The 24,847-nt window shown below is 51.0% G+C and overlaps 1 protein-coding gene across 1 annotated transcript in view; it reads right to left on the minus strand.

The window, feature by feature from the left end:
* Positions 1 to 22,117, minus strand: part of OBSCN (obscurin, cytoskeletal calmodulin and titin-interacting RhoGEF) — a 167,458-nt gene extending 145,341 nt beyond the window's left edge. Inside the window, exons 1-8 of the mRNA XM_059063315.2 lie at positions 21,964 to 22,117; positions 17,701 to 18,715; positions 16,285 to 16,554; positions 15,775 to 16,035; positions 14,734 to 15,042; positions 13,996 to 14,262; positions 13,261 to 13,545; positions 624 to 899 (exon numbers count right to left, since the gene is read on the minus strand). Coding sequence (XP_058919298.1) covers positions 624 to 899; positions 13,261 to 13,545; positions 13,996 to 14,262; positions 14,734 to 15,042; positions 15,775 to 16,035; positions 16,285 to 16,554; positions 17,701 to 18,685 — 2,653 coding nt within the window. The 5' untranslated portion in view covers positions 18,686 to 18,715; positions 21,964 to 22,117. The remainder of the gene's footprint in view (positions 1 to 623; positions 900 to 13,260; positions 13,546 to 13,995; positions 14,263 to 14,733; positions 15,043 to 15,774; positions 16,036 to 16,284; positions 16,555 to 17,700; positions 18,716 to 21,963) is intronic.
* Positions 22,118 to 24,847: the final 2,730 nt, after the last annotated feature.

The raw sequence follows: 24,847 nt of genomic DNA on the forward strand, positions 1-24,847 counted from the left end.
TGCAAGAAAAATGGATCTAGATTTTGTTACATGTAGATGCACAGATAACTTCTATATCCATGTGCAAGGAAGAAAGAGTGTTCAGAACACCTAAAACTTTGAAAATCCAAAGTTCAGTATTGAGACAAATCCAAATATGACTGTGTGGCAGAAATTACCCCTTGTCCTGGCTTAATGAAATTCAAACACCTCTCCCTAGTGTGAACCCACATGCATTGCTAGGTGACAGCGTCTAGGAGCTGTAAGGACATCCAGGAGGAGCAAATTCACATACCCACAGTTAAAAGACATCTGGTCTACCTCAGACTCCAAGTGCAAGACAGAGCCAGAGTCCCAAACACCAAGGAACACCCAGAAGGTTCTGGGCAGATGCTGGAAACTGAAGACTGTGCATTACTGTGTGGAAACACCACTCAGGGTTTATAGGAACACCATTATCCCTTCTGTTCACAACCTGCCCATCCAGCCTCCCTTGGCCCAGCCATGGGTATGAAAATGGGAGGTGGGAGGACGGAAGGCTAAAAGAGATGAAGTCTAGTGGGAAGATCATAGGGTCTGTTGGAGGATGCAAGCCAGTCCCATCACCTCCACACAAGGCTAAGTTACTACCTCCAAGGACTGACCTGTGACATCCAGGTGGAAGGAGACCTTCTGGCCCCCGGCCTCGCAGCTGTACTCCCCGGCGTCAGCCTTGCCCACCTGCTGCACCACCAGCCTCCGGGTGCAGCCCTTGGCCTCTGGATGCACTTTTGAGCTCGAATTCAGCTTCTTTCTGTTCTTGTACCACATCACCTCCGTCTGGGCCTGGGCCACCTCGCAGCTCAGTGTGGTGCTGGCCCCTGCCACGGCCTGCACCTCTTTATGTGCTGGCTGCCCCTTGATAAACACCGCAGAGGACTCTGGGCACAGAAAGGGGCACACAGTGTCAGAGATACAAAGCTGGTACCAGCCTGTGAGATCAAAACTTAAGAGTTCAGTAAATTTTCTCCTTGGAGCCAGTGATGCTATGTGCCCAGGAAGGTGTAGAGTTGTGTTTACAAACATGTATCTCAAGTGTACATTTTGGTGATGTTCTGACTCAAGGTCAATTCCTAAGGCTGGAGGAAAGTGGCCAAAGTTATTCTAGCATCTGTCACAGCTAGTTCATTGTCTTTCCCTTGTGACAGTCACCTCTGGCAGGCAGGTTGCATTGTGTGCACCTGTATCCCCAGACCCAAGCTTATGGTATGCCCTCCACAAACTATTCTACATTTTTCTAGGTATAACTCACATGTAAAGTGCACTAATTCATTTATACAGCTCAATGAAGTTTAGGTGTACTTATCACCATGTGACCAAAACAAATCAACAAACAGAACATTTCCAGCTCACCTTTCACTACTGACCACTCCCCCAAAGTAAGCACTATTCTGACCTCTACCTCCATCAATTACTTTTGTCTGTTCTTTCATTTCACATGAATGGAATTATACATTATGTGTTCTTTGGGTCTCTTTTCTTTCACTCAACATAATGTCTGTAAGATCTATCCACATTATACATGTAGCAGCAGTCAGTTCTTTCATACTGATAAACAGGATTCTGTTGTATGAGCGAGCACCACAATTTACTTTTCCTTTTTCTCTTGTGGTTCATTTGGGTTGTTTTCAATTTGGAGATATGATGTGTAAAGTTGCTATGAACATTCTTTTACATATCTTTTAGGGCACCAGAACTGCTGGAACACAGGAACATCTGCTTTTGGTTTTATCAGATAGTTCCAGTTTTCCAAAATTTTTGTACCAACTTACACTCTCACCAGCAGTGTGTTGGAGTTCCAGTTCTCCACATCCTTACCAGTAGCTGATATCATCAATTGTAATAATTGTATATGCTCCATTAAACTAAAATAAATACATATAGGATCTCAGAGAGTCCATGCTGTAGATGCAGTCATTCATTCATTCATTCATTTACTGATGCAACTAATGTCAATGGAGGGCCCATTATCTGCAGGCACTATGGTGGTAGCTGGGAATGCTACACAATCGCTGGAAACTAACACAGTCTCTGTTCTTACAGATCTTACCTTCTACTGAGGAAAAACAAACAAACATACAAACATGACAATGATGTAATGCTACAGTGAATGCTGTGATGAAATAAGACAGAGTGACGTGCTAGAGAGAAGGGACTGACTGGTGACTTAGATTTGGTGGTCAGAGAAAATCTTGCTAAGGAGTAATGTTTAGGTGAAGTGCTAAATGATAAAAGGGAGGCAGCTTTGATGAAAGCTGAGGGGAGTCATTCTAACAGAGATGAGAGCTAGGGCCAGGGCTCTCCTAGAAGGATAGATGTGAAGTGAGTGAGGAAGTTAAAAGGGGACTGCACTTTTGGAACCACACTGGACACTGCTGCTCCTTAGTACAGCATGACACTAAAAGGCATAGGGCTGCTACTACGAAACAGGAAAACTGGTCATGCTATGTACACCTTGTGTGAGCAGAGAGATAAAGTTAGAGATTGGGGAGCCAAGCCTCCAGGGAAAAGAGATCTTGTAGAATTGAGCCCCACACTCAGCCACATTCCCCTCAAGATGTTTGAGGAGCTCCACAACTGCATGGTCCAGGAGACTACAAAGCCAAGCAGAAAATCTCTGAAAACTATAGCAGACTTTTTAGCACCTTGAATTACCAAAGAAACAAAGATTAGAGTTGAGTGTCTGCCTGAAAAGAGACCCCCATCCATACCCCAAGTCTCTGTAGAAATCCTTGGAGGACTATGCCCAGGAATGAGGGCAAACCAGAGATAGGTGACCCTGATCAAAACTGCAATGCAGCTTTGAGTCAGTGCAGTCCTTGAATAGACTAAAGTTCTTAGTTGTTCTCTCCCTCCCTAGCAAAGGAAATACTGATCCTCTGTCTGAAGTAAGATAACATCATCCATATTCAAAAAGTTTTCTCAAACAATGTCTGACAGTCAACTGAAAATTCACTGGCATGCCAAGGACAAGAGTGAATAGAAATCCAAAAAAAGCAATATCAGATGATCAGACCAGGATATAACCATGATAATATTTCTTTAATATGAAAGAAAAGAAAATGTATCAAATACAAAAATTTTACTACAGAGTCTAGAATCTATAAGAAATTATGAAACTGGAAAATACAATAACTGAAAGTAAACACACTATAAATGGGTTTGACACAGATTAGATATAGAAGAATAGAAAATTAGTGGACTGGAAGACAGATCTAAAGAAAATATCCAGACTAAAGCAGCGAGAGAAAAAGAATTAAGAGGTGGAGAGAAAGAGTGATACATATGAGACATGTGAGAAACCACACTCTATGACTGAGGAAAGACAAAAATCCACGACTCAAAATGCTCTGCAACCCTAACCAGGATGAATACAAAGAAAATCACACCTAGGTTCATCAATGTAAACTGCTGAAAATCAAAATCAAAAACAATACCTTAAAAATAACAGGAAAAGAAAAACCTGTTCCCTTGAGGGAACATAATATATCTGACAGTTGATATTCCAAAAAAATACATGGAATCTGGAAGACAGTGGAATAGTCTCTTAAATTTTTTTTTTAAATATGGGCAGGGGATTGTTAAACTGTAATTTGATAGCCAGAGAAAATAGCCCTCAGAATATTGGGCCTATATCCTGGTTCTGTAATTCTCTGGCTATGTGAACTTTGGCAAATTATGGAACTTCCTTGTGCCTTATCTTAAAATGAGAATAATCAGAATTCCTCTTCCCAAGGTGGTTGTGAAGTTTATACAAGTAAAAAGACAAGAAGCACTTCATAAAATCTGGCCCTTGGCATGAAATTAATACCTGCTAGCTGCTATGTGGTAAGTTTTGTGAGAAAACACACTTTTAGGTGGCATGACCACACACCCCCACTCCCTAATGATTAACCTGAGGAACATAAGAAGGACCTTAAGGAACCCACCTGTGATGTCGAGGTGGAAGGAGACCTTCCAGCCCCTGGCCTCTCAGCTGTACTCCCCCAGCATCTACCTTGCCTACCTGCTGTGCCACCAGCCTCGGGGTGCAGCCCTTCTTGGCCTCCACACACACTTTTGAGCTTGAACTCAGTTTCTTTCCCTCCTTGAACCATATCACCTGGGCTACCTCACAGCTTAGCACGGTGCTGGCCCCCACCTCAGCCTGCACTTCCCTGCATGCTGGATGCTCCTTGGCAAATATCAGTGTGGCCTCTTGGGACAGGGAGGAAGACGAGACAATCAAATTTCTAGAATTGGATGAAGGCCCACCTTCTGGATCTCAAAACCATAATGCCTTGGCCACAAGCCGGTCCTATTCCTAGCTTTCTCAACACAGAGAACTTCACACTCAGAAGATGTACAAAGCAGGAAACAGGTTAGTTCTCAGAATCTGAAGGCTCCCAGTTCAATAATTTTCACGTTGGTATATGTTACAATTCAGGCTCTGGCATCTACTTAGCACCTGTGATCTCATAATTACCCTAACAAAGAGAGGCATAATTTGTGGCTGGCATATCACAGCATTGGTGTTTTCAGGGAGAATTTCTTATACCATGTCACCAAGAACAGGCAATACCCCTGAGTCACAGGAACATTAATATGTTGATGTAGTCTACAACTTCTAGCAGGCCAGTCACCACTGGTGTAATCAAATCCTTGGCCTTGAGAATCAGATGCTGCTTTTTATTAACTTACTGTATTTGCTTGACATCACATTACTCTAGAACAGGGGTTCCCAACCCCCCGGTCACAAACCAGTACCAGTCCACAGCCTGTTAGGAACTGGGCCTCACAGCAGGAGGTGAGCAGTGGGTGAGCAAGTGAAGCATCATCTGCTGCTCCCCATTGCTTCCCATTGCTCCCCATCACTCACATTACCACCTGAACCATCCCCCCATAGCTTGCATTACTGCCTGAACCATCGCTTGCATTACCACCTGAACCGTCCCCCCCATAGCTCGTATTACCGCTTGAACCATCCCCCCTCCCTGGTCTATAGAAAAACTGTCTTCCACACAACTGGTCCCTGGTGCAAAAAAGGTTGGGGACTGCTGCTCTAGAACCCATTCTACTACTCTAGACTTTATTTTCTTATTTATAAAGTATATTCATTGGTAATTCTTTCAGTGAGATTTTATGAATGATAAATTCTCTCCATTTACTCTGAAAATGTCTGTATTTCACCTTAACTTCTGAATGATAGTTTAGCTGGATACAGAATTCTAGATCAACAGTTATTTTCCCTCAGTACTTTTGAGACTATACCATCTTTTCTGTGCTCTTCATTGCTGTTGAAAAATCTACAGGAAGAATAACTATCATCCCATTAATCTTTTTTCCCTTTGGAGGTCAAGATCTCCTCTTGGTTTTTGGGCTTCTGGAATTCATTAGATGGTGACTTTTTTTTTTTTTTACAATTCCCATTATTTCTTATGAATCTTGAAGTTTAGGATTCATGTCTTTTACCATTTCTAAAATTTCTCCACATTATTTCTTTCATCATTTCATCTTCCTCATTATCTCTAGTCTCTCCTAGAAGTCCTTTTAGACATACGTGTGGCCTTCTACTTCTCTTCTCTGTGTCTGTCATTATCTCTTATTTTTTACCTCTTTGTGATTCATCCTGAGTAATTTTCTCAGATCTATCTTCCAATTCAATAATTCTATCTTCAGCTATGTCTAATTTGCTGTTTATCCCTCCACTGAATTGTTATTACAAAAGCTATGTTTCTTATTCAAGAAGTTTCATTTGGTTTTCTAAATCTGCCTGTTCTTTTTCCTAGTATTTCACTTTTTCTTACATTTTCTAGTCTTCCATACATCTCTTTAATCATTTTAAGTAGACTTATTTGACATATTCTTTCAGATTGTTTTTCTATCATCTGAAGTTCCTGGGTGGAACTTCTGATCTTCTAATCTTGCTCTTGTTTGTAAGTTCCAACTCTCATTTATATTGGATCATTCTTCTGGTGCTTAGATAATTCCTTTTATTTCTTATATGACTTAAAATACAAATGCATAAACAATAATTATAAAACTATAAAGTTAACAGACACACTATGTATAAAGACATAACTTGTGACATTAACAACATTCAGCTTGGGGCACAACCTGTAAAGAAGCAGAATATTTCTACTGAAACTAAGATGATATAATTTCAAACTTGATTATTACAAAGTTAGATGTTAATGACAGGGTAATCACTAAGAAAAAATGAATGTACATATACATAAAGAAATGAGAAAGTAACAAAAATGGCACACTAGAGAAAATAAATTAATCATAAATGACAATAATGGAGAAAATAATGGCAAAAAGATACGACATATAAGAAACAAAGAGTAAAATAGCAGAAAGAAACACTTCCTTATAAGAATTAACTTAATACAAAATGAATTTTTTAAATGCCATCTACAGGAGATTCACTTTAGATCCAAAGATACAAATAGGTTGAAAGTGAAAAGATACTCCATACATATAGCAATCAATAGAGACCTGAGGTGGCTATACTAATGTCAAGCAAAAGGAAAAAAACATTACAAGACATTATATTTAATATATACAGATATAGATTAAGGATGTTATATATTGATTAAAAGGGTCAATTCATCAAGAAGATATCACAACTATAAACATAAGCACAACTAACAGGAGAGCTCCAAAATATATGAAATGAAAACTAAAAGATTAAAGGGAGAAATAGACAGTTCTCCAAGAATAGAGACTTCAGTACTCTACTTTCAATAATGGATAGAACAACCAGACAGATCAATAAGGAAATAGGATATGAATAACACTATACAAGAAACTAGACCTAACTGACTTACAGAGGACACTCCACCCAACAGCAACGGAAGACATATTTTACTCAAGCACATATGGAACATCCTCTAACACAGACCACATGTTAGGCCATAAAACAAGTCTCAATAAATCTAAAAAGACTGAAAGCATACAAAGGATCTTTTTGACTATGATGGAATGAAACTAGACAGCAATACTAGAAAGAAAACTGGAAAATTCACAAGTATGTCAAAATTAAACAACACACTCAAAGGAGAATTACAAGGAAAATTAGAAAATATTTTGAGATAAATGAAAATGAAAACACAGCATACCAAAACTTGAGGTGCAGTGAAAGCAGTATTCAGTTTCCTGCCATCCATAGCTATAAGTTATAAGCCTATCTTAAAAAGAAGATCACAAACCAATAACCTAACTTCATACCTTAAGAAACAAGAAAAAGGTTAAGTTAAACCCAAACTTAGAAGAAGATAAAGACTAGAGCATAGGTAAGTGAAATGGAGAATACAAAAACAATAGAAAGAATCAAGGAAACCAAAAGGTGGTTCTTTGAAAAGATCAACCAAATTGACAAAATATTAGTTAGACTGACCAAGAAAAAAGATAGAAGACTCAAATTATTAAAATCAGGAAAAGAAAACTGGGGCCACCAATAAAGACCTTACAAAAATAAAAAGGATTAAAAGAGAATACTATGAACAACTGCACACCAATTAGATAACCTAGATGAAATGGAGAAATTCCTAGAAACACATAAACTATCAAAACTAACACAAGAATAAATGGAAAAAATCTGAATAGACCTATAACAAGTAAAGAGATGTAATCAGTAATCAAAAACAAAATGAGAGGCATCCAGACTGGAAATGAAGTAAAACTACATTCAGATGACATGATTTGTATATAGAAAATCCTAAGGCATCCACAAAAGAACTAATAGGGTGAATAAATTAATTCAGAGAAGCTGCAGGATACTAGACCAATATACAAAAAACAATTCTATTTCCATACATTAGTAATGAACAATTTAAAAATGAAATTAAGAAAATTCCATTTACAGTAGCATCAAAAAGAATAAAATACTTAGCAACAAACTTAACAAAATAAGCACAATTCCTGCACACTAAAAACTATAAAACATAATTGAAAGAAATTTAAAAGACCAAAATAAATAGCAAGTCATCTCATATTGTGGATTAGTAGACTAACACTGTTAAGATGGCAAAGGGGACTTCTCTGGTGGTCTAGTGTTTAAGACTCTGCACTTCCACTACAGGGGGCACAGGTGTGATCCCTGGTCAGGGAACTAAGATCCTGCATGCCACACGGTGCAGCCAAAAAAATAAAATTAAAAAAGAAATCTGATACCAGTCATTTGGGGACTTCCCTGGTGGTGCAGTGGTTAAGAATCTGCCTGCCAATGCAGGAGACATGGGTTCAATCCCTGGTCCGGGAAGATACCACATGCATGGAGCAACAAAGCCCGTACACCACAACTACTGAAGCCTGCATGCCTAGAGCCCGTGCTCTGCAACAAGAGAAGCCACTGCAATGAGAAGCCCATGCTCCCCAATGAAGGGTAGCCCCTGCTCGCCACAACTAGAGAAAGCCCATGTGCAGCAACAAAAACCCAACGCAGCCAAAAATAAATAAATAAAAATAAATAAATTTTTTAAATAAAATAAAAAGATGGCAATATTCCCCAAATAGACCTACACATATTGATGCAATCCCAATCAAAATACCAGCTGCCTTTTTTGCAAAACTTAAAAAAGATGAGCCTAAAATTCATGTGGAAATGCAAGGGACCTCAAATAGCCAAATCAATGTTGAAAAAAAAGTTAAAGAACTCACACTTCCCAATTTCAAAACATACCACAAAGCTACAATAATTAAGACTGTGGTAGACATATATATCAATGGAATAAAACTGAGAGTCCAGAAATAAATAATTAATGGTTAATTAACTTTCAACAAGGATGCCAAGAAAATTCAATGGGGAAAAATTCTTTTCAACAAATGATGCTGGGACAACTGGATATCCAATGGAAAGGATGAAGTTGGACCCCTAACTCACACCATACACAAAAAGTGTCACAAAATGGATCAAATACCTAAATACAAGGGCTAAAACTGGAAAACTCTTAGAAGAAAACATAGGTGTCAATCTACTTGACCTTGGATTGGGCAACAACTTCTTAGATGTGACACCTAACACACAAGCAACCAAAGAAGATAAACTAGATTTCATCACAATTTTAAAACTTCTGGGCATCAAAGGGCACAATTAAGAAAGTGAATGGAAGAAACTATTTGCAAATCATATATCTGATAAGGCTATACTATACTATATTAGGATAAGGCTATACTATCCAGAATATATGAAGAACTCTTTCAACTGAGTAATAAAAAGATAAATAATTTAAAAACAAGCAAAGGATCTGAATAGACATTTCTCCAAAGAAGATATACAAATGGCCAAATACATATGAAAAGATGCTCAACATCATTAGTCATCAGGGAAATATAAATCAAAACCATAATAAGATACTACCTCACATCCACCAGGATGGCTATAATCTGGTGGTTCCAGGCATCCCTGGGTTTGTGACTGCATCACCCCAATCTCTGCCTCCATTGTCATTGGCCATGTCCCCATGTATCTGTATCATGAATATCCCTCCTCCTTCTCTCAAAGGACACCTGTCATTGGAATCAGGGCCCACCCTAATCCAGGGTCATCTCATCTTGTGATCCTTTCCTTGATGTTGTCTGCAAAGACCCCATTTCCAGTTAAGGCCACAATCTGAGTTTCCAGACAGACTTCAGGGGGACACGACACTGATGACTTGCCTAAGGTCACCTGTCTCCTAAGAGGCAGGAGTGAGGTCTGACCCTGTCCACTCTGATCCCTCCACAATCTGCCTCGAAGTCAGTGTCCAAAACCAGGGCACAGCCACCCTGGTGTGGGCACAGGCCAGTGCCGCAGGACAGATCCCTCAGTAGAACCAGGCAAGCCACACCACCACATGCCCACCTCTACCACCCTCAATGTTCCACTGCTGAAGCTGGAAGATTAGGGACTCACTTTCCCAGGTACCTGAGCAAGGCATGGCCATCAGACCCACACAGTACTGGGAGGCATAGGGAAAATCTGCTGTGGGCTCCTCAGAGAGCATCTGTTCTCTGAATAGAAGAAAGAGCAGGTGACACCCTGTGCTAGGTAGGACTGCCCCAAGATCCCTGCACCACAGTATGCATGCACCTTCTCCAAGCTATTCCACCAAACACTAATCCAGGTGTTGCTGTGAAGGGATTCTGCAGAAGGAATGTAGGTCCCAGATCAGTTGACTATGAGTTCATTAACAGGAGATTATCCTGGCTGGGCCTGACCTAATCAGGTGAGACCTTAGAAGGGAGGGGGTTCTTTTTGGCCAAAGAGATTTGAAGCATAAGAGTGAATGGACATGAGGGTCCATGTGGCAAAGGACCTAAGAGCAGCCCCTGGCTGCCAGCCAGCCAGGAAATAGCCTTAGACCCAGAACCACAAGGAAATTAATTCTGCCAGCAAATTGGATGAGCTTGGAAAAGGACCCTGAGGGAACTCAGCCAGATGGCACATGGATTCCAGCCCTTGAGACCCTGAAATGAGAATCCAGAATCCACATCTTGAATTCTGATCTATAGAACTGTGAACTAACAGATGGGCATTATTTTAAGCCACTAAGTTTGTGATAATTTACTGCACAGCAGTGAAAAGGAAGAAACAAACACACACACAATCCTTACATGTTCTTCCCACCTTGAACATGATGGCTGGAGCTATGGAAGCCATCTTTTGACCGTGAGGCAATAAGCATTAGAAAGATCTTTATCTTATGCTCAAGAAAGCAAAGATCTAGACAGATAGAGCCTGTGTCCTTGTGGTAGATTGTTAGAAATTGTCCCCAATTAACCAGGGGACTCCTCATCAACAGTGAGGTCTACTTCTCCAACTCCTTGGAACTAGGCTGGCCTTATGTCTGGCTTTGTGCAATAAAACATGCAGAATGTAATATTCTGGGACTGGTGAAAACAAACCTTAACAAACCCTGTAGCATCTCCTAATCCCTAAAAGGAACCCAGCCAGAATATGAAGGAGCTCAGGCTACCCACATGGAGAAAGAGGCCTTAAGAATGAGATGTCACAAGGAGAGCATAGCCCCGGAGGAGAGAACAGCATGGTCCCAGACAGGAATGAGCCCAGACAACATCACTAGAAGAGAGAGGCCTGCCATCACAGCCAGCCCCCTGACTGGGACATCAGACACACAGATGAGGTCAGACTGGATCCTCCTGTCCCAGTCAACACCATGTGGAGCAGAGATGAGCCACCCATGCTGAGCACTGCTTGAATTCCTGCCCACAGATTGTTCCATTGGGCCACGAAGTTCTGGGGTTATTTGTATAACTGATACGGGCCTGATGAGTCAGCTGAGCACTGCCGTCACCTACACTGAAAACAAGACTGGTTCTTCCAGGCCTGTTCCTATGAAATGGTCAAATGTCTGCTTCATCAACTGACCTGTGACACCCAGGCAGAAGGAGACTTTCTGCCCCTGGCCTCACAGCTGTACTCCCCAGCGTCCCTATTCCCCACCTGCTGCACCACCAGCTGCCGGGTGCAGCCCTTGGCCTCCATGCACACTTTTGAGGTCACACTCAGCTTCTTTCCATCCTTGTACCATGTCACCTCCGTCTGGGCCTGGGCCACCTCACAGCTCAGTGTAGCACTGGCCCCCACCTCAGCCTGTACCTCCCTGAGTACTGGCTGCTCCTTGGCAAACATCACTGAGGGCTCTGGCGACAGGGAGGGATACACAGCAGAGGCTCTGCCAAGGTGAGGTTTTTCCAAGTCCTGGAGCCATAACAGAGCTTTGCTCTAGACTCCAGGCAGCCTCAGATCCCCCCCCCAATGAGGATCCTTTGTGATCAGGTGCTGCACATGGAACCCTCCATGGGCACAGGTAGTCCAAGTACCCCAACCCCTCCTGGGTGTGATGGGAAGCAGCCTCAGAACTCCATGATGGGCAGCCCAGCCCCAGTGCCTGTGCTCAGATGGAAGGAGGCATGGGCAGCATGGCAGAGACCCTTCTGAGGGCCAAGATGGGGCAGAACTGGACTTGGAGAATCTGCCATGAGATCTCAATGGCTTCTAGAAGGAGCCAGGGCCTCAGATTCACCAAGATCCAAATCTAACCTTCCAAGGACACTTCTAGCACTTTCTAGGTCTGCTCTGCCTCATTTCCTCATCTTTAAAAAGAGGATGAGGGCTTTAAATTTCCTTCTTATCTTTTATTTTCCAGGCCTGCATTCTTCACACATATATATATTAATTTCATGGGTCGTTTCAGAAGTAACTGCCAAATTCAGAAGTAACTTCCCCTATCCCCAAGTATTCTCAGAAGAAATGAAGGGAGAGACAACTTGGCCTTGCAAGTGCTGCACAGCTGGATGCAGCCAGACCTGCTCCCCACACACCAAGCCTGGGAGGCAGTGCACTAACCACAGACATGCGACCGGAAGTCCACAGAGTCCTCGCCCACTTGGCACAAGTAGGTGCCCTCATCCTGCACGGTTACTGAGGTAGCCACCAGCCAGTGCCGTGTGCCCATGTCCTCCTGTGAGAAGCACCGGCAGGAGTGACCAAGCCCCACGCCATCCTTGTACCAGTGTGCACACACGTGGGCCTCTGAAGTTTCATATTCAGAGTGGGCTGAACCCCCGGCTGTGGCGTGCACACAGCCATCAGCCGTGTCCTTGTGCAAAAAAAGATGTGAGGCCTACAAGGGCACATGGGCAGGTCAGGGGGCCGACAAAGCCCTAACCACACACGTGCCCAGGCAGCTAGCAGATGAAGGTGCTCGGGGCTTCAGGATCATGGGAGACACTGGCCCTCGCCCAAACCTAGCCCCCTTCAGAGACAGGGCCAGCCTCAGCTGCTGACTTTCAACCACCCAAGTGCCACCCACTCATAGGAAGCTCCTCCCCTACTGAGCAGAGTCCCTGACCCCTACCCTCCCAACCCTGGTTCCCCACCCTACCCTCAGGGGTCACCTGAGCCTGCCCTGACCCCCTACCCTCCTCACAAGGTCAGCAGAGCTGCCCAGACTACTGCCCTCCCCACATGGTCACCTGCCTCCATTCCATCCCCTCACTGTCTCCATAGGGTGGGCTGAGCAACCCACACACACCCCTGCCCTCCCCACAGAGTCACCTGAGCCTATCTGACTCCCCACCCTCCTCAGGGGGTTGGCAGAGCCCCTGATCCCCCACCGTCCCCACGGGGACAGAGAACAGCGGCTCCTGCTACCCAGGTCCCCCAGAGCCTATCCAGAGCTGGGGGACAGAATGCACGGCCCTGGCCATGGCGACAGTCCAGGGAAGACATGAACACACACACGCTGGTGTCACCTTGCACCAGTAGCTGGTAGGCGATGCGGTCCCCGTGGCTGACACACTCATACAGGCCCGCGTCTTCTCGCTTCACGTCCCGCACTAGCAGTGCCCGCTGCCCGGCTGACGCCTGCACCTCATACTTGGGGCCTGGAGACAGTGCGCATCCGTCCTTGAGCCACGTCACAGCTGCAGCCTGGTCCGATAACTCAGCCAGGAGCTGGGCCTCCTCATGCAGCCGGGCCAGCACCTCCCGCGCTGCCACGGCTGCTGCCGGACACTTGCTCGTCAGCCCCGGGGCTGCTGGAAGTCACAGACAGGTGGACAAAGCGGGTGTGGATGAAGGGGGAAGTGGACAGGGGGGAGTGGAATGAGACAGAGTGAACAGAGCGGGAAGAGCCAGATACGGTGGAGGGGAGTCAGAGAGGCAAGAAAGGCAGAGACAGGACAAGAAGTGGCGTGGGAGAAGGAATCAACAAAGAGGGAGGAGGGGAGAAGGGGAAGGGAAGGGGGGCCACACAGACAGAGAATTGAAGCTTGGCGCCATCGGGGACACTTTAGCCCCTCTTCCACTCACACCCGGTGACCTTGCACCCCCCACCGCCTGGCCCCACTTCACCCAGCAGCCCGCCTGCCCCAGTAGCAACGACAGATCTTCTGAGCCCTGAGAGCCCAGGGATCCCATCCTGCCCCCACTCCCGGAGGAAACGGGGCTCAGAGGGGCCCCAGGGTCATGGGACGGGGTCCTCCTACCTCGGACCTCCATGCGGATGCTGCTCTCGATACCATTGGCCACGAACTTGAGCTCGGCCCCGTGCAGGCTGACAGGCACCAAGCGAATGGTGAGAGCGTGCCGGGTGCCATCACAGTGTATCACGTACATGCTGCTGGCCTGCAGCGCCTGCCCGTCCAGGAACCACTCCCCTGCTGAGGCCGTAGTGAGGTCCACAGAGAAGGTCACCTCGCCGCCTTCCACTGCCTCTACCGCCTTCAGAGGTGTTTTCATAGCCAGCTGGGGGGCTGTGGGATGGGGGCTTCAGGAAGGAGCTGGGCCCCTGCCCTCCTCTCTTCCAATGCCTGGGCCCAAATAACCCCTGCTCTAGGAAGCCCACTGGACAAGCGCATGGAGACCACAAGCTGAAGTCAGAGGCAGGGTGGAGTGAGGACAAGTTATAGCCACTTGAGATCCCCTTCAGATCCCACAAACCCAGTGTGGTGGGGCAGCTGTGTAGCCCAGTGTCCCGGGGCTGGTGGATACAGATAGGTTCCTGGGGGGCTCAAGTCCTGTCTTGGGGTCCCCTGGCCTTCCCACAAAAAAAAGTCTTCAGTAGCATCAGGACCCTGGGCCCACCCCCCTACCGTAAAGAGGACCCATGAGTCACTCTGGCGTCTGCAAGGCTGGGCCACACTCTGGGTCTGGGTGATTCAGGGGCAGACGGCCCCACAGGTTGTTACCAGGGTGCCGGGGAAAACAGAACCTTCCACACTTACCCAGGTGTACAGTTCCTGGGAACTCAAGGTAGGGGCTGTGGCCAAAGCTGTTCACAGCTGACACCCTGAACTGGAAGTCCCCCTCCTCGGCCACGCCAGCCACAGTCAGCTCCGGCAGAGCCACCCACTCGTCTTCGTGGCACCGGCTCCAGGGGTAGGTGCCCACTCTCTTCTGCTCCACCAGGTAGCCGTCGATAGCAACAGGGCGGTCCCCATGGGGTGGTGGGGACCAGCCAAGGGTCACGGAGCTCTCTGTCCTGGCCTTCACCACAGGGGCCTCAGGAGCACGCAGGGGCGGCCTTCTGGGGGCTGAGCAGAGCACGGGCCCACGTCACCAACTGGGAGCCCCCTCCCCAAGCCCTGGGTCCAAGGTCACAGTAGGATAAAGGGGTTGTCACAGAATTCCCAGCCCTCCCCGGGGGCACTGCCCTGGTGGTCTGAAATGGCCTCAGCCCAAGGGGACTGCCAGCCCAAGAGGACGCTGTGAGCCCATAACCCCAGTCTCAGCTCTGTGGCCATTTCTCTGTTTGCAGTGGAAAGTGTGCCCGGGCCTCAGGGGCCACCCTGAGCTGTCCACGTGGCCTGGAAAGGAACTCTTTTCAGTCCTCGGCCTTGACCCCATCTGTGCATTGGGATCTTGGGCTGGATGATGGTTGAGGCACAATGACCCTTCCAAGGGTGCTGAGACCCACGTGCAGGGTCCCTGTCCCCAGCAGAGGGCTGACCCTGGGGGAGCCAATCTCAACACCAAAGGCCACAGAAAGTGGAGACACCTGCAGTGTCACCCCCTACACGCTGTGCTTCTAGAACAACCTGCACTTTCTAATCTGGTTCACAGGGTGGGGGGCCACCAGGACTCCTACTTTGCAGATGCCTAGTGTGACCACAGTGGAGGAGGGTGTCAAACAAACCATGAGCCCCAGAGAACCAGAGCTACAGCCTAGGCATTCCCTGCCCCGCACGGCGCTCCCCGCAACAGGCGACAACTCAGAGCAGGGTCCAGGGGACCCTCTGTGTGACAGGTACTCCCTAGGCCCTTACCTGACACGCAGAACTGGGTTGACGTCCGGCAGCCCCCAGACACAAAGGCCACCTCACCGGCATCGTCCAGGCTGCACTGGGAGACGGTCAGTGTGTGGCACGTGCCTTCAGCAGTAATGGCCACTCGGCCCCCGGCCACCACCTCCTGCTGGTTCCACAGCCAGCGGATGGGGCCCTCTGGCTTGGCCAGCTCCACACAGAACACGGCTGTGTCTCCCACTCGCCCAGCTGTCTTCCTCGGGAGCTTTCGAAGGAGGTTGCCTGGGGTGGGCGGACGAGCAGTGGGGAAGGGGAGGGGTAAGGGCTGCAGCTGGTCAGAGAGACCCCTGTGGGCCTGTCCCACCCCTACCTCCTTTCAGCCCCTGTCCCCGAGCGCCCACCCCACCCCTTCCTGACGCACCCCTCGCTCCAGGGTCCTGCCCGCCCCACCCGCCCACTACCTACGCCGCTTGCCCAGCTCCTGTGAGACCCGGACCCTCTGCCCGGTCTCTGGGCCCCCTGCCCGCCCACCTTGCACCGCCAGCTCGGCCACCGTGCGACTGCCCTCTGCCGTCTCGCAGATGTACACGGCATCGTCATCGGAGGTGACGTTCAGCACGGTCAGCCGGCGCTCGGCGCCTGCCTCCTCGATGAGGTACTTGGCACTAGCCCACAGCCGCGTCTCCTCCTTGTACCACACAGACTCCACGGGAGGCAGCGGCACCTCACACTGGAACGTGGCCGACGCTTTCTCTGGCACCTCCAGGTCCTGCAGCCGCTTTCTGAAGGGTACCTTGGGCTCTGCAGAAAAAGAGGTCAGGTGAGTGGGGCGAGGAGAGGAAGAGGGGCAGGCAGGAGGGGTGTCGGAGGGGGCGGGGAGGAGAGTGAGGGGAAGGAGGGGGGCAGGTGAAGGGAGGTGTAAGGCTGGGGTGGGGGCAGGGAGCCAGGACAGGGGCTGGAGGGGCTTTGGGGGCAGAGGGTGGTGGATGGGGGGGCAGAGGAGCTGTAAGGAGGGGACAGAGGGAGGTAGGGGTATAGGAAAGGAGGGAGGACAGAGGAGAGAGAACAGAACCTAAAGGAAAGAGCCCCCTCCCCCAAAATATAAGGAGAAGTCTGGAAGAGAAAAGGAGAAATGACGCAGGTGAAGCCACAGCAAGCAGCCCCACTGAGCAGGCCCCTAAGCTGGTCCTGGACAGGCAGGATGGGTTGGGTTCACACAGCAGTGAGGCCACTGGACAAGTACTGGCCTGCAAAATTGCTCAACTCCAGGAGAGCACTTCCGTGTGAAAAACGAGGAAACTGAGGCACGCACACGAAGGTTGAAGCGCCCTGCTGGAGATCCTACAGCTGGTAAAAAGTGGAGGTGGGACTCCAACCACTTCAAGAGGCTGGTCTTAGAGGAAACAAGAGTAAACAGCCCTCCAGCAAATTCTGACGGTGTTGCCTACAGGTGCCCCAGTGCCCTGGGGGAGCCCCCAGACCTGGACATGAGCCTGCAAACTGACCCACAGCTACCTTCAAGCTACACCCTGGTGCAGCCCCAGCCTGAGGCCTCCGACAGCACAAGGGTTGCCCTTGCTCCTGCCCTCCTTCCAGCTCTGCCAGGGAGACCCCCTTAGCATCCTGTAGGAGGGGTGGAGAGCCTGGGTCACCCTCAGCCTGGAGAGAGCAGGCTCAGCCACTGGGCACCCTGACCATCTCCCAGAGGGAGGGGGTGTTAGTGACAAAGCACTTGGTTGTATACTCGTGTTACTCTCACAAAGACAATGGAACAGAACAGCGGGAGCTGCCAAGGCCTCCAACCACGGATTCCTCTACCAGACAGGCACAGGGTGGGGAGATGGCAGCAGCAGCCGCCGCTGGAAGAAAAAGACAGGAGGCCTGGGGAGGAGCCTCTGCCTGTGCTTACTGCGCGCAGTGACCTTGTGGCCGGCGCCAGGAGCTCACCTCGCACGACGACTAGCACGGAGCTGTAGGTCTGGCCCACGATGTTGGACGCCGTGCAAGTATAGAGGCCACAGTCTGACTGCTTGCAGAAGAGGATCTTGAGCACGAAGTTCTCCTGCGCGTCCTCGTACACCACATGTCGCCGGCCCTCGGCCACCAGCTGCCCATCCTTCTTCCACACTATCTCAGGCTTGGGCTCACCCGTCACGAAGCAGCTGAGGCGCGCATGCTTGCCCTCAGTCACTGTGCAGGTGCGCGTGCAGGCGCTGGGCGGCGAGGCCAGGGCTCCCTCGGTGCGCATGGCCTCGCGCCGCAGCTGCAGATGCGCCAGGAGCATGGCTGTGGAGGCCCCGGGCGGGCAGTCTGTGTCTGCTTCCGTGTCCACCGAAAGCCCGGCGGCGGCGCTAGCGGCTCCCAGCGCGTTCTCCGCGTGCACCGTGTAAGTGCCGCTGTCGCGCGGCTGCGCGGCCAGGATGCGTAGCGCGCTTGCCTCGCCGCTCGCCTCCACACGCACTCGGGGAGCGTCCAGCGCGCCCAGGCGCCGCCCATCCTTGGCCCAGCTCACAGACATCGGCGGCGAACCGCGCACGCGGCAGCGGAAGGTGGCCTCGGCTCCCTCGCGCACGCGGATGGATGTGGGCCGCAGCAGAAAGTGGGGTGCCTGCTCGGCGCACGCTGCCTCGGCGTCCACCTGCAGGCCGACCGCCGCGAAGGCTTCGCCAATGGCGTTGCGTGCACGGCATACATACTGCCCGCTGTCGCCCAGCGCCAGGTCCAAGATGGTGAGGCGGTACAGGTCGCCGTCCTGGGCCAGGCGGAAGCGAGTGCCCGCCTCCACCTGCTGCAGGTCCTTCTCCCAGCTGACCTGCGGCGTGGGGTTACCCACGATCTGGCAGCTCAGCGTGGCGTCTTTGCCCACCGACACCACGAAGGCCTTGGGCCGGGTTAGGAAGCGAGGTGCGCCGCTGAACGAGGAGTGATCCATGATGGTGGGGGTGAGGGGAGGCGGGGGAACCTGCGAGTGGGGTGAGGGGGAAGGCCAGAGTGGGGATGAGACCCTGCTGTGCTCAGAGCCCCCCGCCTTTTCCCCACGTGGCCACTTCACCTGTCCCAGAAAATCCAGCTTAATCCAGGGTAAAGCCCTCCACATGGCCCCTCTTCTCCATCCGGGTGCCATCTCCCCTGACACACCCCATCCCCGCAGGTAGCATCACCAGATGGTATGGTAGTCCAGAAGTGCCGATTTGCCTTTTTCTGGCCCCACCCCCACCCCCCAAATGGGCTCTTTTTCATTGGCAGGAGCGTCTCCTCCCTCTCGTCCCAGCGCCAGACCTGCTGCCCCAGCTCAAGGTCCAGCTGAGCACCTGCCCCAAAACACCACACCAACACCAAGCTTGCCCTCCTCCCTGTGCGGCATGTGCCACGCTGTACCTCATCACAAAGACCTTCCTTCCCTGTCCCTCCCGGGCCACTCCAACTGCCAGCAGGTGTCCTGTCCCCTCCCCACACACTGTTGTTGCTTCCTAGAGTCTGAAACTGCACCCTACCTAGTCTCCCCCAGTCACAGAGAGGCCACTCTCTGCACTCTGACAGGGCCTGGCTGTGGAAGCTCACAGTAAGTTCCCACTACTGGCCTGTCCCCTCTCTCTAAGGCACACCAGAGGTCACAGGTTCTTCACCCCAGCAGACTCTCGTCCGAGCCCTCTGCTTGGCATACCCCCTTTGTTCCCCATCCTCCCACCTCGGTGACTTCCCCCACCCAAGCGTTTGGGCTGCACTGCAGTCTGTGTGCACAGCTGCCTAGCCCTCCTCACTGGGCATTCCACAACAGAGAGCCCTATGCACAGGACCTGTCCTGCCTGAAGCTGTCCTGGGCTGGGTCACATCTCACCTCTCCTGGGATTCCCCCCACCTCCTCTGGACCTCTGAGGGGGTGTGCTCATCAATGAGCAAAAAATGGAAATCCTGCAGCTTTGGGGGGTGGGGGCTCCTCCAGCACACAGGGCTGCCCACGCCCCCCTCGCCCTGAGTGCCTGTCTCCTTCCCCCGGGAATTGGAATGGGGAGGGTCAGGGGCAGTCAGTCAATGGTGTGTCTGTGGAGGACAATCAGAGACTCCCCCAGACAGAGCCAAGGAGTTCCAGGCTGAGAATGGGCGGGCCGGCTAGCCAGGCCCACCTGGGGTTCCTGCAGGTAACATAGTCACTCTACAGATCTTAGCTGAGACTCCACTGGCTGTGGCTCTGCCGACTGGACACCTTGCAGGGATGGGGCTGGCACCATCAATGCCCAAGGCCCCAGGCTGACTCTGGCCTCTGCCCACTCCAGGTTGGGCACCGCTGGCCTCCAGCACAGGTGGGTGAGGTGAAACTGGGCCTTGCCTACACAGGAGCTTCTGTAAAGAGAGCCAGCACAAATGGACCTGGGCTGTCCCCAAGTGCCTTAACTCTCTTCACCCCAGGAGCCGGGCCATCAGCATGGGCTGCCCACCATGGGACAAATGGGGCAATGTCCCCAGGCCCTCCAGCTCCCCATCCTGTGATTTAGGACCTAATCCCCTTAATCCCCCTCAAGGAGGTGAGCTGGGACCATCCTGCTGACTCACTGTGCAGTCAGCACCTCTGCCCCGCCCCCAGCTCCCCTATGGCCTGGCTGGGCTCTTGGCCTGGGAAGGACCTGGGCAGGTGGCCACCCGCCTCCATGGACACCCTCCTGGGCCTCAGTGTCCCTCTGTGGAAAGATTACTTTGACACCAGTTCCCCAGGGCCCTGAGTTCTGGGCTCTTCCCAGCACACCACCGCCTCCTGAATTACACAGGAGCTCTGTGGGTTCCCCAAGGCAGGACATGGCATCCTCCCCCTGCCACACCCAGAGCAGCTGTGGGAGACAACTGCTCTGAGCTCATAAGCGAGTATATGCAGGGGGCAGGGGGCCGATTCCACAGCTGGCAGCCTCTGGGGGCCAGGAGGACAAGGATTGGGGGGAGGGTCTCATCTCTGCACATGCTCAGGGGGAACCAGCTCTCAGCAGGTGCAGAGGGGTGGGCAGAGACCCCCAAGAACCTCTAAAGCCACCGGGGATGCGTTCCCTGTCTAGGACCTATATGCCCCACCCTCACTGCGGCAGAACCACGGAGGTCTAAGGGAGCTCACCCAGACAAGACACCCCTTTGACACCCCATACCAGGCAGGCATCCCCACTGGGCAGCAGGGCCAAGGCACCCCAAGGTATGCCCCAGGACTCTGGAGCTGCCTTCATCCAAGCTGAGTGTGGGGTGGTGACCACCCAAGGCCCCTCTGGGCACAGGGTCACCTGCAGTGTCCTCCTCCTCCCCCTGCCATGTTGGGGGCTGGGGCTACTGGAGCTGCAGCCACAAGGGAAGAACAGGAGTTTCAGGAGGAGAGCCTGGGCCAGGACCTCAACCCCAGCTTCTCAAGGAAGCCCCGTCCTCTCACAGAGGCCCACCTGGGAAGGCAGTTCCCTGTGGACCCCACTCAGGCTCCTTAGCCCCTTGGAGGCCCCAGCTTGACACTGGCAGGATCTTCACTCTGAGGCCAAGACCCTCCCCCCTTGCAAGCCTGCCAGGGAGCCTTGTGGCTGACCCATGCCACACCCACAGCCCCTCCACCCTTGCTTTTCCAGAACTTGGGGTCCTTGTGGGTCTTGGGCCATTTTCCAGATGAATCCAGAGTGGGAAGTGGCTCACAGCCTCATAACAGAACCTTGAGTGGCCCCCTCCCAGAAGCCCTGTCCCCCCAGCTTGCCCCCAACCCTGTGGCCCCCACACCTTTCCAGAAAAGACTTCAAAGGGAAGCTCCTGCAGTCTGTGCCTTCCCCTGAGACCCCTGGGCCTTCCAGCTTCCTGAACTCCAGGGAAAATTCTTTCCTGGAGTCAGGTGTCACTGGCCCTCTGGCTGTCCCCTCCGCTGAGCCAACAGGCCCAAAATAGCCCCAGCTGTCAGCGGGCATCCATCTCAACAGAGCTGGGGGCAGGGCCAGCCAGACCCTCAGGGCACTGGGCAAAGGAGGAGGTGGGTGCTTCTGAAGCCCCCTCCTCCCCCAGCTGCTCCCTCCCCACACGAGGGTCTGGCTCAGCTCACCAGCGGGGCAGGGGCTGGAATCCATGGCCCCAACCCCAGGAGCAGCACCGACTGGCTGAAACCCTACCCCGGGTCCCTCCATCCCCCAGAGCCGTGACCTTCAGCAGAGCCATCCTCAGGGGCACTGGATGGCCCCCCACCCCACCTGCTCTCTGCCTCCTCACCTGTCTCTACCAGGGGCACTGGGCAGCACCCAGGCGAGGCGCTCAGATGCTGGGGCAGGGGCTGCTGGGTCTCACCTCCCTCCGAGGGCCCAGGACCGACAAAGCTCCCACCCAGCAGCCCGCACTCCTGCCGGTCCTGAAACTGGACAGGGACAAAAGGACAGGCGGGTGCTATCAGCTGAAGGAGACTGGGCCCGCCCCCACCCCGCCCCCCACCACCACCAGCCCGCCCAGCCCAGCTCCAAAATAGCCTGGGTGTCACTGCCCCAGATTTGGTTTCACCCCTGGCCCCAGGGAGGCAAAGGGCAGAGGCTTGGGGCGGCTGGGGGAGGAGGAGGCCTGTGTGTTCCAGTAATGGTGTGGGTGGGGCAGGGGCTCCAACTCGTGAGGACCCCTGCTCAGACCAGCATCCTGGAGTGCAGGGAGGGAAGGAGAATGGGGGATCCATTACCACCCCCAGGAGCACCCAGGACCATCCCCCAGAGGGGAACAGAACCACCCCAAGATGACCAGTCACCTGAGAGTCCTGCAGCCTCTTGGTAGACGCAAGCAGCTAGGAGACCAGCACAGGTGCCCAAGGGTCGGCGCCCCTCCACCCTAACCACACACGCGACCGGGATAGGTTCTTTATCCCTGGTCACTCCTGGCAGCACCTGGCCTGGCTGGGTGTCCGTGGCATATTTACATGGGAGTGAGGGTCTCTGATACCCCATCCTGAGACCTTCACTTCCCAGGGACTAGGGACCCAGCCCCAAGGGGTGAGCAGGCAGGACGTGTGGGTGGCACATGATGCTTCACACCCCAGGATGGCTGCCCCCAATCCCCATGACTCCGGCGCGGGGACAAGGGTGAATGGGATACTGGGCCCACCGAGGAGAGGAGGTGGGCTTCGCTTAGCAGGGGCCTAATGGGGAGCCACAGAAGGCCATCTGATAGGAGTCCTGGGGCCTCTCTTGGGAAGAGGCTGACCCACAAGGGTTAGGTGATGGGGGAGCTGCTGTCTGCCCACCATCACCCAGGAGCCCCTGCTCCTGAGCCAGCACCAGAGCATTATGTTCCTGCCTGGCACCCACAGCCTGAGGGCTGAGCCACATCCTCACCCCATCTATGCCCTCTACACCCAGGCCTGTATCCAGTGGGAAACCCAGGCTCTGAGCACAGACCAGTACCTGAGCTACCCAAAGTCTCAGTCAGCTCAGGCCACCAAAACAAAGACCGCAGACTGGGGGACTTAAACATAGACATTTATTTTAGAGTTCTAGGGGCTGCAAGTTCGACATGAAGGTATTGGCAGGTTCCATGTTGGCTAACAGATTTTCTTTATGGTAAACAGATGGCACATTCTCTCTGTGTCCCAACTTGGCGGAGAGAGTGAGCTCTGACGTCTCTTCCTCTTCTCATAAGGGCAATAATCCCACCATGGGGACCAACCCCATAACTTCATCTAACCCCATTCATCATCCCCCTCCATCCCCCTCCCTGCCTGTGGTCCTCCACAGCTCACCCTCCTCCTCTTCTGTCCTCCCTCCCTGTCCTGTGATCTACCTCCATGCCTCAGCTGCTCTTGGGACCAGCCCGACTCCACTCTGCTTGCAGACAGATCCTTGGTCACCAGCTACAGCCAATGGACCCACACATCACTGTGCACTTGAAAGATGTCAGCTCTCCTGGGTGTTCTCCATCTCTGCAGAGAAGGTGCCTAGTGCCCAACCGATGTATTTTTCAACAATCCACATGCTTGCTGCACCCCATGGAAACTGCATTGTCCACCCTCATTGTGCTTGGCAGGGAGAGTGGATAACATCACCCACCAGGCCATCTTGGAGTATGAGTCACCCACCTGCCAATCTGGGGAGACCACAGGCTTCAAGGGTCCTGGGCCCTATCTATCTTCTCCCCCTGGCCTGAGACCCCTGTGCTAACATTCCCATGAGTAGGGTAAATGCAAACCCAAGTGGGTCCCTCAGGGTGTCTCAGATGTTATCATGTATAAGTCCTGTGTGATCATGTCAAAAGTCTGTGGTTCCAGTGCAATTGTGAAGATGAAGTTGTATATTCTGGGGAGAAAGAGGGTTTTATTTCCCTTCTGAATGTTTTAAATGCTTGACCAGCTTGTGAATAACACAGATGAAGGAAATGCAAACTCCCATATGGAAAACAAACACACAATAACACTTTGCAGTGTTTCATATCAAGAGTTTATTGGATCTTTCCCCAAATGGTGTTTTTTTAAAATCATACTGCAGAGAGACCTGAGGTTCAGAGAAGTTAGAATGATTTATGTTTATACAAATGACAGTGCTTAACCAAGTTTCTCCTGAGAATAAATGACAAACAGCCTGTAAGACCAGGGAGATGTAACAACTCAATATATCACCACAGCCTGCATAACATCCTGGAACAAAGAGGGGACATTAATGTGAAAGCTGGTGAAATCCAAATAAAGTCTGAAGTTTGGTTTTGAGAAAATGTGTAAATGGTTAAAAATTCCTTGGCAGGGGGCTGGGGGCGAAGTGCAAAAGGAAAAAGTTTGAAGAGAGATGACCAGATGAAAATTCTGCACATATGTAGGTAGATAAGGGTTTTTTAATCATACTATTGCTTTTAGTGGAGAAACTTTGGAAAGAACTTAATGCCCACCTATATTATAATGGATAAAGAAATGATGGTGTCATTGGGCAATGTGTGCTACACATCAGTTTAAAAAATGAACTGGAATTGTATCCACAGGGCTAACTCTAAAAAACATAATGTCAGTAAATAAATTAAGTAATCAAATGAAAAAAAAAAACAATCCAAAGTCAGGAGCTCACCTTTCCCCGAGCCTCTGTTGGTTCCTGGTGTGCCCACCACCTCCCCTTGGCCACAAGAGGCTAAACCTGCA

The sequence above is a fragment of the Kogia breviceps genome, chromosome 4 (assembly GCF_026419965.1).
Source record: "Kogia breviceps isolate mKogBre1 chromosome 4, mKogBre1 haplotype 1, whole genome shotgun sequence".
NCBI lineage: Eukaryota > Metazoa > Chordata > Mammalia > Artiodactyla > Physeteridae > Kogia > Kogia breviceps.